The 14,659-nt window shown below is 43.7% G+C and overlaps 1 protein-coding gene across 2 annotated transcripts in view; it reads left to right on the forward strand.

The window, feature by feature from the left end:
• LOC124043770 (inactive dipeptidyl peptidase 10-like) overlaps positions 1-14,659 on the forward strand; it is a 340,940-nt gene that overhangs the window by 214,985 nt on the left and 111,296 nt on the right. For both annotated transcript variants that reach the window (XM_046362710.1, XM_046362711.1), the window contains exons 4-5: positions 2,912-3,006; positions 3,265-3,339. In XM_046362710.1, the coding sequence (XP_046218666.1) occupies positions 2,912-3,006; positions 3,265-3,339 (170 nt within the window). The remainder of the gene's footprint in view (positions 1-2,911; positions 3,007-3,264; positions 3,340-14,659) is intronic.

Here is a 14,659-nt window from a genome sequence, read left to right on the forward strand (position 1 = left end):
ATTATTTAACTCTTGACACTAGGGGGCACTATTTTCATTTTTGGAAAAATAAAGTAAACGGGCTATCCCAAAGTAAACAGGCTATTTTCTCAGGACAAGATGCTAGAATATGCATATAATTGACCGCTTAGGATAGAAAACACTCTAAAGTTTCCAAAACTGTACAAATATTGTCTGTGAGTAATAACAGAACTGATATTACAGGCGAAAGCCTGAGAAAAATCCAATAAGGAAGTGACTCATGTTTTGAAAGCTCTGCGTTCCGATGCGTCCCTATTGAGCAGTGAATGGGATATCAACCAGATTCCTTTTTCTACGTATTCCCCAAGGTGTCTACAGCATTTTGATGTATTTTCACGCCTTTATGTTGAAGTGAGTGCCGACTGAGTGCTCTCAGAGTAATTATTGCGTAATAGACAGAGGTAGCAATTTTTCCTCCCGTTCTTAATGAAAATACAGCTGTCCCGGTTGATATATTATTGAATAGTTATTTGAAAAACACCTTGAGGATTGATTATAAAGAACGTTTGCCATGTTTCTGTCAATATTATGGAGCTAATTTGGAATATTTTTCGGCATTGTCGTGACCGCAATTTCTGGTCGAATTCTCAGCCAAACGTGAAGAGCTATTTAGGCAAAAAAAATAATCTTTATGGAAAAAAGGATCATTTGCTATCTAACTGGGAGTCTCGTGAGTGAAAACATCCGAAGCTCATCAAAGGTCAACGATTTAATTTGATTGCTTTTCTGATTTTCGTGACCAGGTTGCCTGCTGCTAGCTAGGAATAATGCTATGCTAGGCTACTGATAAATGTACACAAATGCTTGTCTTGCTTTGGCTGTAAAGCATCAATTCAAAACCTGAGATGACAGGGTGATTAACAAAAGACTAAGCTGTGTTTCAATATATTTCACTTGTGATTTCATGAATATGAATATTTTCTAGTAATATTTTTTTTGTCCGTTGCATTATGCTAATTAATGTCAGTTGATGACAATTCTCCCGGATCCGGGAGCGGTAGTTCCAAGAGCAAACTAGCACAGCACGGAGACCATGACTATCAGTGTCTGGCACTTTTATCTGTCAATATATTCTTCTCACCCCTATCTCATTCAACATCTTCTCACCCCTATCTCATTTAAACTCTAAATGAAAGGTTAGGGTAACCGCTCCCAAAGTAGCCTAATGCACAATAACTAACAGTTATTGTGATAAAGTTGTGATAAAGTCAAAATTAGTGCTACATCCTACATGAGTGTGTCCAACTTTATCTGCGTCGCAGGCTCCTAGCCCAAGATTTTTATTTCAATGACAGATTATTCTTGAATCTGTGGTGCATGCAGAAGCCAAGGTGACCGGAGCATCTACAGCAGGATGATAACATTCAGATCGTGGATGGGTTCTGCTCCTGTTTTGTCAGTGGGCCAGCCAGCTCTAAACTGCTGTTCTTTTGAAATGCCAAGAGTATTCCTGAGGGTACGCTGCTCTGTCCAAACTCATGGTTGGCATCTGTTTTCGGTGAGACACTGTTTGCAAGGACGGATCTGTTTACTTCTAAAGCTACTTCATTACCATGCCAAACATTGACCTTCACACAGACACAGACGCATGTACACCCAGACGCGCATGCGCACACACAGATCCAGACACACGGACACGTGTGTGTGCATGCACAAATGCAAACACACTGACAAACACACTGACACAGACACACACGCTCACGTCTCATGCTCATTTTCCGACACAGATGTTGTGCCTTAATGATGATGCTTGAGAAACACAGCATTCCCTAAGTGATTACAACACTCCAAAATATATAAATATAAACAAACACTCAAACTCTGATAAAAAAATGTTGTTCTGTAGGGGGTTAATTTTGGCATTTGGTTTTTGAATGTCCTTATTTATATGGACATCAGTATTTTGACCAGTGGATTTGTGGCGTCAGATTACTTGTCTTCGATGATGACATTTATGTCTGTGATAGGCACACACAGGTTATGACAGGTACAAATGTATGGGGTGGGATAGGGCCGTGAGAGCCCCATCACTCATCAATCAAACCCATAGTAACTATAGCACGATGACAGGGCCCTGATTGGCTGGGAATGAGAAAATGTTTGACGGACAATTGAGAAAGTTGAGTAATAGCTGATCGCCTCCTGCTGTAGGATTCCAATATCTGCCTGGGTTGCCAGGTCTTCTGGGGTTGCCATGTCAGGTGCATAACCGCCCTCTCCTTTGACAGAGATGGATAACGTAATTACAATTTATATGTCCCCGCTTGTTTCCACACAGAGCTTTATGGACTCATCTATGAGTTAGTGATTATAAGGGTAGCAATGCATGGTTTCATTTGATCACTGTGTGTGTGTATATGTATTCGTGTGACCTGCCATTTGCCGTACTCTCTTGCTGGATGAAATTTCAGGGACATGTCTGCACATCACACAGCAAACAAAGCTGTGGATCCAACAACTAGCACACAGGACAAAGAACATGCGGGTTTAGTAGAAAATGAAAACTCAAGGTGCCTCTTTATTTGTGTTTCTGTACACCAATTAAATTATTATGTGGCTTCATCACAATGCAGTCACACTCAAATGCATATGAAGGGAGTCGGTGCCGTCATGTTACTATTGTTTTTTGATTTTCTGGGCACAATGATGTGACAAGGTACTGGCCGTTCTCTCTTTTCTATGTTGAAGAAAACAAGGACATGGGGATAGAATGGAAACTTCCATTGTCAAAGTGTCAGTGCAAAACCAGTTCTAGTTTTGACAGAAGGCCTTGTGTTCAAAACGTCAACAAAGGCCTCCATACCCCCTTCCCTGTTTTTCTTAGTAGAAAAACTAATGAAGAATTGTTTCACCAGGACTTGTTTTTTCTTCTTTATTTCTCCTTTCGCAGACTCAGAAGTCATCTATAGGAATCGCGATGGCCACGTCATCAAGTTTAACATCCTCACCAATGAGACGGATATTGTACTGACAAACACAACGTTCGTAAGTGCAAACCCTTTACCATCTGAAAATGCATGCACGCGCAGACACTGACACACAAGCATATAAGTCAAATGTATTTATAAAGCCCTTTTTACATCAGCCGATGTCACAAAGTGTTGTACAGAAAACCAGCCTAAAACCCCAAACAGCAAGCAATGCAGATGTAGAAGCACATATATCACTCAAACTGACATGTCAGCAAACTGATACAGTATGCACACTTAAAAGTGCATACTTTCTGTCTTTTTTGTCTTCTAGGTCAATTTCAACGTTGCAAAGTACTCTGTTTCCCCGGACTTGAAATATGTGCTCTTTGCCTATGATGTTAAACAGGTAAGCTCCTCTTACTTTCCCGTTTTCGCTCTAGTTTTTTGTCTTGCTGTTGTGAAAAAGTTGCATACCCTCATTATTCATAAAATATGAAAAGTAATTGCTTTTGCAGATAATTGGACTGGTAGAGTAGCCTACAGTACAAAACACAATTATGCTCGCTCTCGCTCTCTTCCTCTCTCTCTCTCTCTCTCTCTCTCTCTCTCTCTCTCTCTCTCTCTCTGCCATACGCTCTGTCTCTCACACATTCTGGAACACACTCTATCTCCATCAAATCAACAAACTCAATCTTAAATATGCATACTAGAGTACCATACAAGCTTGTGCACTACAAGGCACACATCTTGAAGTCAGCCAACTATAGAGTGGGACTGTTGACCAAACACCCACACCATTCCGTGTGTACAGGGGCGGACTGGCCATCTGGCATTTTGGCAAACAAATTATGGGCTGGTCCATTTTTAGCCTCAATGAAAAAAATGAGCTAGCGTGGGGGCCTCAAGACTGTAAACACCAATGTGCTGTCATTACTCAAAACTTTTGAGGAAACCCATTGCGCTTAACATATCTGAATACAGTTAAGTGATGTTGTAGTTATTACTCAAACCGATGGAGTCACTGTGACTCTGTAAGGGGTCCGGACTTTAATTGTATCAGCACTAAGCCATGCCTCCAAATCTCATTTCGAAGTGTGCCTTGTCTTTTCGAGTGAATTGTAGAGTCACCACCCATGACTGTATTTGTTAGTGACAAAGACATATTTGTTGAATTCAAACATTTTCAGCCCTTTGGCCACCAAGTGAGTTCCTAGGAAAATATTATCATTATAATTGTGTTCTTTATGACAATACATTACATATCTCATCAGGCTTTATTCTGAGGCCTAGCTTTACCCTAATACAGTAGCCTGAAACTCATGTTTTACAGGCCACATCAAGCCTGCAAGTAGGGTTGCAAAATAAACATAAAAAATATCCTGGTTGAAGGATTTCCAGTAATCTTCCAACAGGGATACTGGAAAACATGGGAAATGTACCAGAATGTTGCATCCCTACTTGCAAATAACATTATTTTGGCTTGCAAAGTGATGTGTGATTCCTATCGGAATCCAGCTAGTTAGGATACCCAACAGTTGGAATTTATATTCACCCGCAATCTGCATTCATTATGACTGCCAGGTTTAGGATTAGTTTGAGGAGACGACCTAAGCCAATTAAACTGGAACAAACATTTCAGTAACTGGTGCAAAACGTATTACTAAATGATTGGATTCGTTTTCTTTGTGTAGCATAAGATAAATCAATCAATAACTCAATAGACATGCAAAAACACAGATATTAAAACCATTTTTAAAAATTTACCTACAGTCGAGAAAGCTGAGTAAAAATCTTGTTTTTTATCATAACTTAAAAACATTTAGTTGATGTGACTGAGCCGGTATTTACAGTGTAATTCACGGTGCTCGGGGGCGGAACGACAAGTGATAAAACATTTAGTTGCTGGCAATTAACAGGTCACGTTCATTAATTAATATAGCAGTGGCCCTGTTTCCATCAGAAAAGTGTAGATGCGAAATCAGATATGCAAATTACACCCTCTACTCTGGAAGGGATCAACTATGAGGATTACCGACAATGAGATTAATCTTAATGTATTTGCATATTTCCCGTGATTCTTGTGCGGGCCAAAAAATTACTTCAGTTCACTGAGCAATCCATTTCATTTGCCGTGCAGTGTTATATTGTATGCTGTAGAGGGACAAACTCAGAATTGATTGTGAAAGATATGTAAAGAGGCTGTCATTTGTTCATTATGTAATTCTATGTTCAGAACCCCTTTGGGCGTCTGCTGTATGAAAACAACTTCTGGACCCTTGGGAAATTGTTTAGTTGAGCAAACAGGGCAATACACGTGGTACAGCATGTTGGAATGAAAAGGAAGCACGGAATAATGTTGTGGCATTTGAACAAGTATGTCCACCATCAACATCAAACTAATCTTCATTAGATGCAAGAGATCCTGTATGTTCTCACTCTTCAAAAGTAATCTATGCTGACTGTTAATAACTACAAAATGTGTTTTATACATCAATTCTCCAAATTATTTTCACCAGTGTAGAGGGAAGTTGTTGACCGAGTGTATTGAGGACATCTCTGGTAGTCTCACCTGGCTTGAGGATTACATGCCATTATCTCATTACAGAGGTATCCGAGAGCGATTAAACTTGATAAACACTCATAATCTCTGTGTATGTTTATCAATTATTATAATAGGCTCTGTTTTCTATGCTGGTAAACATCTTGTAATGCTCTTGCATCTTGTAAATCCTCTAGTCAAGTCTTTGTTGATCCAGTGCCTTGTGTTTGCAATGAAAATTTGCTAATAGATTCAAGCTAATCAGGTTGGAGTGGGTGGAGTACCTCACCAAACAAAGGTGTATAAACAGGATTTATGTTTACCCGTGGAGTATAATAATGAAGTCCATTGTTTACTTGACATGACATAGATGATATGCTATTTGGGTGTCCTCTACAATTATTAAATTGCTCTGTAAGGAAATGGTGTTTTATTTTGTTTGGGGACAGATCTAAGTAAAATGGACAACTGCAGAATTATTTTGTCTCACATTGTTAAACCACAAATAGCATATCACATCGCAATTGTATTTCTGACATTTTGGTGAGGGAAATAGATTAAGAATTCAGTTGCTTTGCAAGGAGAAAACTATTTAAGTCAGATACGTCCATGTGATGGAAAAAATATTGGCTAACATTGATGAAGTAGTCTTTGGCTCGCTTCCTTCAAATGAACAAAGGCTGGACACGTAGGTCCTACCTTGCATAATCCCAAAATGCTGATATCCAAACAAATAAGCCTGGCGGGAATCAAAGATGTGATGCAAAGGAAGAGGAAGTGTAACTCTCGAGTCGCAAAGATCGGACCAAAGCGCAGCGTGGTACGTGTTCATGACAATATTTATTCAACTCAGAACACTAAAACAAAAATAACAACGAGAATGACACACAACGAAACAGTCCTGTCTGGTGACATACACCCACGAAACACAAGTGGGAAAAGGCTACCTAAGTATGATTCTCAATCAGAGACAACTAACGACACCTGCCTCTGATTGAGAACCATAGCAGGCCAAATGCAAAAACACAACATAGAAACCGAAACATAGACAACCCACCCAACTCACGCCCTGACCATACTAAAACAAAGACATAACAAAGGAACTAAGGTCAGGAGATTCCGGAAGCAGCGGACAGGCGGGAGACTCCGGCAGCTCCGGACAGACTGGAGACTCCGGCAGTTCCGGACAGATGGGAGACTCCGGCAGCCCAGGACAGACTGGAGACTCCAGCAGCTCCAGACAGACGGGAGACTCCGGCAGCTCCGGACAGAGGATAGACCGGACCGTGAAGGCGCACTGGAGGTCTTGAGCACCGAGCCTGCCCAATCCTACCTGGCTGAATGCTCCCTGTAGCCAGGCCAGTGTGGCGAGGTGTAATACCCCATACTGGGCTGTGCTGGCGAACCTGGGATACCATGCGTAGGGCTGGTACCATGTACCCCACCCCGAGGAGACGCACTGAAGACCAGATGCACTGAGCCGGCTTCATGGCACCTGGCTCGATGCCCACTCTAGCCCGACCGATACGAGGCGCTGCTATGTACTGCACCGGGCTATGCATGCGCTACCTAAGTATGATTCTCAATCAGAGACAACTAACGGCACCTGCCTCTGATTGAGAACCATACCAGGCCAAACGCAAAAACACAACATAGAAAACGGAACATAGACAACCCACCCAACTCACACTCTGACCATACTAAAATAAAGACATAACAAGGTCAGACCGTGACAGGAAGAAGGATAATCTATGAGAGCTATCTCATCAGGACCATTCGGGAGACACGGGAACCCAAATAGTCCAATCGTGTGTGATTTAACAGGCCAAAAGCAGCACCTGGGGACATAAACACTGATAACACCATATCCATATTCCCAAACCCTCTAAATTGGTCTAGATTGGGTAGACCTTTGAGACTGAAGGGCCTTTACAGTGCTGGCACCTTGAGGGCCCATGTTATTATAGTAAATCTGAGGGAGCCAATGTGCTGTGAGGGCCCAGAATTGCTATGGTAACCTGAGGGACCCATTTTGACTGCTGTACTGAGAGGGTCGCAGTGATCCTGTCATCCACACTGGGCGAACATTGTGCACAAAATATGACAAGTTAGCAAAAAATGATATGACACCGGTAGATTCAGGGATCAATTTGCTTTGATCCTCTTAGGGGTTCAGATGGCTCTTACATTCCTTGCACAAAATCTTCTGGAGTGGCTTATAGCCTAAAATAATTCCCAACCTGGGGAGTTTTCTTCTTTCCTACCCTTCGCTTACAAACGGATCGATCCCAGTGGGTCTGGAGTGACAATTTAACTTGTTTTGGGGTGACCGTGCTGGGAGACTGCTTCACTGCTTCTCTCTGCTCTGTTGGTCCTATGAGTTGCTTAAGTTTCTTTGCTGTATTTGATTAAGGCTCCTCTGAAACCCTTTCAGTACAGCTTGAGCAAAGTTGTGCATTAAGTGTGGTCATGTTCGAATAAGGGGAGTAAACTAGGCCTTTATTTTCTCAATGCAGACAAGGCACTTGTTCTGTAGACAGAACATTAGTAGGGCTGGGATGATAGCAGTATCGCAATACTCATTAGTAACAAAACACAATGCGGATTTAACTTCTTTAGGAAAACAGCCCTAATGTTGGAAAGAAACATCATTATGCTGTCACCCAGAGTCACATTTATTTATTTTCCAAGCTATAGGAAACAATATTTTGCGTACAGCAGGTACGCTTCGTGTTTTAATTTTTGACATGGAAACATATTGTGATACAGGTATCGCCACAGACCAAATGATTAGATACAGCAACAAACATTCACATGGAATTTCTACTATCCTACTGTATAACACAGTAAATAATGGTATGAAACATGTTAATTACTATGTGAGAAAATTCACATGTACAAGCAGACCCCAAAAATGTAGGTGACAAAACAATTTTGTATCATATTTTACCCAGAGGCTGATAGCACACATTGTAAACATTGCCATGCATTGCTCCATTAACTGGTCCACTGTACTCTTCTCTGAGGCAGTATAGAAGACCACCTAAACCTGTTTTGAGCCAGTCTACATATTTAATCTGTGGCTCCCAATCTCTCTCTGGCATGCACCACACACTGCCAGAGATGAGGAGATCTCTGGGTAATATCCAGAAGTGTGAACTTCCAAACCTCTCCCATAAACCAGGAGAATCCATGTTTTCATTTGATTCAATCCGATTTGTATCTAATAGGGGAGGACGGAGCGGGCGATTCACCTTGACTGTGGAATAGGAAGGAAGTAAAGGATGGTCGGTGTGTGGAAAATGTAATCATCAGATGATATTTGAAATTGTCACGCCCTAACCATAGAGAGCCCTCTGGGTTCTCTAAGATGTATAGGTCAGAGCGTGACTAGGGGGGTTTCTAGCGTTTCCATTTCTATGTTGGTATTTGTATGGTTCCCAATTAGAGGCAGCTGATTATCATTGACTCTAATTGGGGATCATATTTAAGTTGCCCATTGTTCCCACCTGTGTTGTGGGATATTGTTTTCAGTTAGTGCCTTAGTGCGCTCTGTACTGGATGTTCGTTGTTTCTTTGTTGTTTACTTTGAAAGAAAATATGTGGAACTATACGCACGGTAATCCTAGGAGGATGCGAGACCCTTCCTTCGAGGGAATCGCCAAGGAAGATGGAAGGACAGCGACAATGCCGGGGTCCGAGGCCACAGAAACCCCAATATTTAGAGGTTAGAGTCAAAGACCGTTGGGGAGGTGATGGAGCTGTTGGAGGAGAGAGAAAGGAGAGAAATATTAGTTAGGTGTGTTCTGCACCGCACTCGCCCTGAAGAGAGTGTCATCAGTCCGGTGCCACCTGTGCCAGCTCCACGCACCAGGCCTCCAGTGCGCCTCCCCAGCCCGGTACACCCTGTGCCGGCTCCCTGCATTTGTCCACCAGTGCGTGTGTACGGTCCGGAGACTCCAGTGATGGTCTACAGCCCGGAGACTCCAGTGACGGTCTACAGCCCTGAACCTCCAGCGACGGTTCACTGTCCGGAGCTTCCAGTGACGGTTCACTGTCCGGAGCTTCCAGCGACGGTTCACTGTCCGGAGCTTCCAGCGACGGTTCACTGTCCGGAGCTTCCAGCAATGGTTCACTGTCCGGAGCTTCCAAGCGACGGTTCACAGTCCGGAGCTTCCAGCGACGGTTCACAGTCCGGAGCTTCCAGCGACGGTTCACAGTCTGGAGCAGGGGTGTCAAAGTCAAATGGACGGAGGGCCAAATAAAAAATTTAGCTACAAGCCGAGGGCCGGACTGTTCGAATGTTCATTGAAATTTTTTTAAATGACGCATATAGTCTAGTGAACCTAATTGAACCTACTGAAAACCTAACAAATATATTCCAATATGATCAGATAAATAAAGCAATATTTTCTTATGGCTCTGTCAGTAATCTTTAATTTTCAACAGACACAAAAGACAAATTTCCTTTATATAAAAATCCCCATAACATGAACATTAAATGAAAGAAACCGGTATTCAAGGCACCATCAGTAGCCTATATTTTCTATTTTAGCAAAAGTGGGCTAAATTTACTTCAAAGAAAAAAACAATAATAGCAATTTTCTATCATCCACTCAACTGAAATATTTTTAAAATATAATTGGATTGAAATACAATAAAATAAAGTGCAAAAATCTATTAATCAAAAACAACACTTTGTTTAAGGAGAAGTAACATGCAGTGAAAACAAATATTAAACTTTAACTTTTAAACTTGAACTGAGTAAAAACTCTAAATATGTGATTGCACAGTAATGTTCACTTGTTTGAGGTTGAGGGTGATACTTGGTGGTGTCCCATCTTTTCCACAAGTTCATCAATGTTCGGGGTAAGGCTCTGAGCTGAGGAAATCCTCAGAATTGAGTGGAGATGTTCAGCAGTAAGTCGACTTCTGTGTGATGTTTTGTTCAAGTTCATCAAAGAAAACAGTTGTTCACACAGGTCTGTGCTGCCAAACATAGACAACGTTTGAGCAGCCTGGATGCGCAGCTGGGGCATTGTGTCGGGGAGGAAATGGGCGAACTCCGCAGCACCCACTGCCGCATATTTTGCCCTCAGTGCATCATTGCATTGGAGGTCAATCAACTCCATTTGGAGGTTTGGTGGTGAGCTTTCCACATCAACAGCAAATGGGTTACCGAGCAGTTCCAACCTGCTTTTTTGTGCTTCAAAGTCAGCAAATCGGCGTCGAAAGTCAGCGGCAAGCATACCTATTTTATCAGCCAACTGTGCGCTCGGGAACGCACTGGTAGAGAGCTTCTCTTTCATGGTCTGGCAGCTGGGAAAGTGGCTCAAATTTTCTTTCCGCATCTGCGTCTCCCACAGAGTCAGTTTGGTTTTAAATGCCTTCACTGTACTGTACATATCAGAGATGACACGATCCCGACCCTGCAGCTGCAAGTTCATTGCATTCAGATGACTCGTAATGTCACACAGAAAAGCCATTTCACACAGAAACATTTCGTCTCGGAGTTGTGTTGTGTCTTTCCCTTTGCTGTCCAAGAACAGACAAATCTCCTCACGAAGCTCGAAACATCTTTGAAGCACCTTTCCCTGGCTTAGCCATCGCACCTCTGTGTGATAAGGCAAATCACCATGCTCCGTTTCTAACTCCGTCAGAAATGCCTTGAACTGGCGGTGATTCAAACCTTTGGCTCTGATAAAGTTAACTGTGCGCGTGATGATGCTCATTACATGCTCCATTTTCAAGGCTTTACCGCACAACGCTTCCTGGTGTATGATACAATGATAAGCTGTCAGCTCACCTGTCGCGTTTTCCTCTTGCATCTTTTCCCGTATCTCTGCCACCAGTCCGCTCCTGTGTCCACACATCGCAGGTGCTCCGTCGGTTGTCAAACCCACGAGTTTTTCCCAAGGCAGCTCCATCTCATTTACACATCTTGACACCTCTTCATACAAATCATGCCCCGTAGTTGTGCCATGCATAGGACGTAAAGCCAAAAACTCCTCTGTCACGCTTAGGCTGGAGTCCACTCCGCGGATGAAAATTGACAACTGGGCAATGTCAGAAATGTCGGTGCTCTCATCCACAGCCAAGGAATATGCAATGAAATCTTTTCCCTTTTTCACAAGCTGCTCTTTTAGATTGATGGACAACTGGTCTACTCTCTCGGCAATGGTGTTTCTGCTCAGACTCACATTTAAAAAGAGTTGCCTTTTTTCTGGGCAAACTTCGTCACAAACTTTAATCATGCAGTTTTTGATGAAATCCCCTCCGTAAATGGCCGGGCTGATTTAGCGATCTCTTCTGCCAAAATAAAACTGGCCTTGACAGCAGCCTGGCCTTGTGATTTGGCTTTTTTGAACAGAGCCTGTCGAGATTTGAGGCCTCGTTTTAATTCCTCTGCCTTTTGTAGCCTTTGTTCCATGTCCATATTCTTGTTTTTGTCCGCGTGTTTCGTTTCATAATGTCGTCTCAGATTATACTCTTTCAGTACCGCCACACTTTCTCCACACAGAAGACACACAGGTTTTCCAGCTACCTCCGTGAAAAAATACTCCGACTCCCACCTTGTTTGAAACCCCCGGTTCTCAGTGTCCACCTTCCGTTTTGCCATTTTTGATGGGTATCTGAAAGTTAATTTTACTGTGATGCTGACAACTGCTGTGCCAATAAATATTGAAATGAAGCAGCCTACTGCTCGGTGCGTCACCGTTGCATTGTGGGAAATGTAGTATTGGTGCGTGTAAAAGATCTGCGGGCTGCCGGCTTGCTGCGGTCTGCGGGCCGGTTCTAATAATAAATCAAGATCATCCCAGGGGCCGTAAAAAACCTTCTCGCGGGCCGGATGTGGCCCGCGGGCCTTGACTCTGACATATGTGGTCTGGAGCCTCCTGTGACGGTCAACGCCCCGGAGCTTCCAGTCACGGTCAACGGCCCGGAGCTTCCAGTCACGCTCTATGGCCCGGAGCTTCCAGTGACGGTCAGCGGCCCGGAGCTTCCTGTGATGGTCAGCGGCCCGGAGCTTCCTGTGATGGTCAGTGGTCCGGAGCTTCCAGTGACGGTCAGCGGCCCGGAGCTTCCTGTGATGGTCAGCGGCCCGGAGCTTCCTGTGATGGTCAGCGGCCCGGAGCTTCCTGTGATGGTCAGTGGTCCGGAGCTTCCAGTGACGGTCAGCGGCCCGGAGCTTCCTGTGATCGTCAGAGGCCCGGAGCTTCCTGTGATGGTCAGTGGTCCTGAGATTCCAGTGACGGTCAGCGGCCCGGAGCTTCCTGTGATGGTCAGCGGCCCGGAGCTTCCTGTGATGGTCAGTGGTCCGGAGCTTCCAGTGACGGTCAGCGGCCCGGAGCTTCCTGTGATGGTCAGCGGCCCGGAGCTTCCTGTGATGGTCAGTGGTCCGGAGCTTCCAGTGACGGTCAGCGGCCCGGAGCTTCCTGTGATGGTCAGAGGCCCGGAGCTTCCTGTGATGGTCAGTGGTCCGGAGCTTCCTGTGATGGTCAGTGGTCCGGAGCTTCCTGTGATGGTCAGCGGCCCGGAACTTCCTGTGATGGTCAGCGGCCCGGAGCTTCCTGTGATGGTCAGCGGCCCGGAGCTTCCTGTGATGGTCAGCAGCCCGGAGCTTCCTGTGATGGTCAGTGGTCCGGAGCTAGGTTCAGGTTTTTGCGGTCGGAGTCCGCACCTTTGGAACCGTTTTTGTTAAGGTTTACTTTGAAATAAAATACGTGGAACTATATGCACACTGCGACTTGGTCCGCTCCATTCGACGATCGTGGCAGAAATGGAGGGCCGTGGTGATGGAAATTGTCATTAATACGACATGGGCTTTTCATTGGTTTGGGCAGAGGCTGTTCCCTCTGTGTGGTTTTATACTCAACTTTTGCAGTGTGATTAGTTATGTTTGACAAAACGTCTATGTCCCCAGAGCTGAGTGTACCACTCATATTCATCATCGAGCTGCAGCTCAAATTTGAGTGCAAAGGGAGTTGAAAATGTCAAACTCCTTGTTTTTGATTAAATCACCATGCTGACCACAAAGATCATTGTGCCCGTGTGAGCTTCTCAGCTCTTGAAGGAATGTGGGGAAGGGCAACAATTTGAAACATTTGGAAACTGTACACATGATATGGAAACTGAGAGTTGATATTAGCCATTTTTATCATGATATACAGAGTAGGAAATTTAATCAAAGCTAGATATAAGGAGCACCTCAGAGAGAGCAAGAAGGTCAAAGTTGTATCCCACAAGCAGTAAAACATGTTTTGCCAAAGGTCAATGTGTGTTCCGAAGTAAACCTCCAACTGGAGGGAGTCAATAGGGTTCAAGTAAAAGTCACTGTGTCCATTCCTCTTTTTGTAAACAGTAATTTGCCATTACTGGGAACAAGAGTCTGTGATTCTGCCGTTGATATTTCACAAAAGCTCATTACATACAGTTCCAAATGCTGACCTTGAATTTGTTTTAAAGAGACAACGCATCTTAACACTCAGGTGTTTTGCCTCCTAGCAAAGGATGTGTTTTCACAGATGTTTAACCCCTACCTGCGTCTCTGTTTCTCAGCAGCTAATAGCAACAGGGGGAACGGATACATTTGTCAAAGCCATTGGAGGTATACTCTCAACCCTCCCCTCACTCTGACATCACTCATCAACACTATTTCAGGAGTGAGGAGTGATTACTCATCAATCTCGCCACTATAACAGCCCCCACCACCGTCCGTCGTTGCCATCGTTGCCAGCTCCATCGAGCCCTTCCACCTTCCTCGGGCGCTATGCATAATTCACTGTGGCGAAGTGCGTTCTTTCCGAGTGAAGAAGAGCTTTTTAATTTGAGCTATCCATCCTCTGCCACGGCATCCCTGTTTTAAGACTCCTTTCTGCTCAAACAGATATATATGTTATTCTCCAAGTATATGTTATTCTGCAAATCATGTAAAAATGTGTCTGATGATGTATGCATATGTACATTGGATGGTGCCTTCATTGATCATGTCCCCACTTATAAATATCGGGGCGTCTGGATCGACGAGAAGCTATCTTTCAAAAAGCATGTGGATGATTTAGTTGATAAATTAAGAATTAAAATCATCTTATTTTATAGATGTTATTATTTTATCATGCCTTTCATTAAATAGCAGAAAACAAATAATTCAGTTGACATTCATACCAGTTACAGACTATGGAGATGG

Source organism: Oncorhynchus gorbuscha, linkage group LG09 (genome assembly GCF_021184085.1).
Source record: "Oncorhynchus gorbuscha isolate QuinsamMale2020 ecotype Even-year linkage group LG09, OgorEven_v1.0, whole genome shotgun sequence".
Classification (NCBI taxonomy): Eukaryota; Metazoa; Chordata; class Actinopteri; order Salmoniformes; family Salmonidae; genus Oncorhynchus; species Oncorhynchus gorbuscha.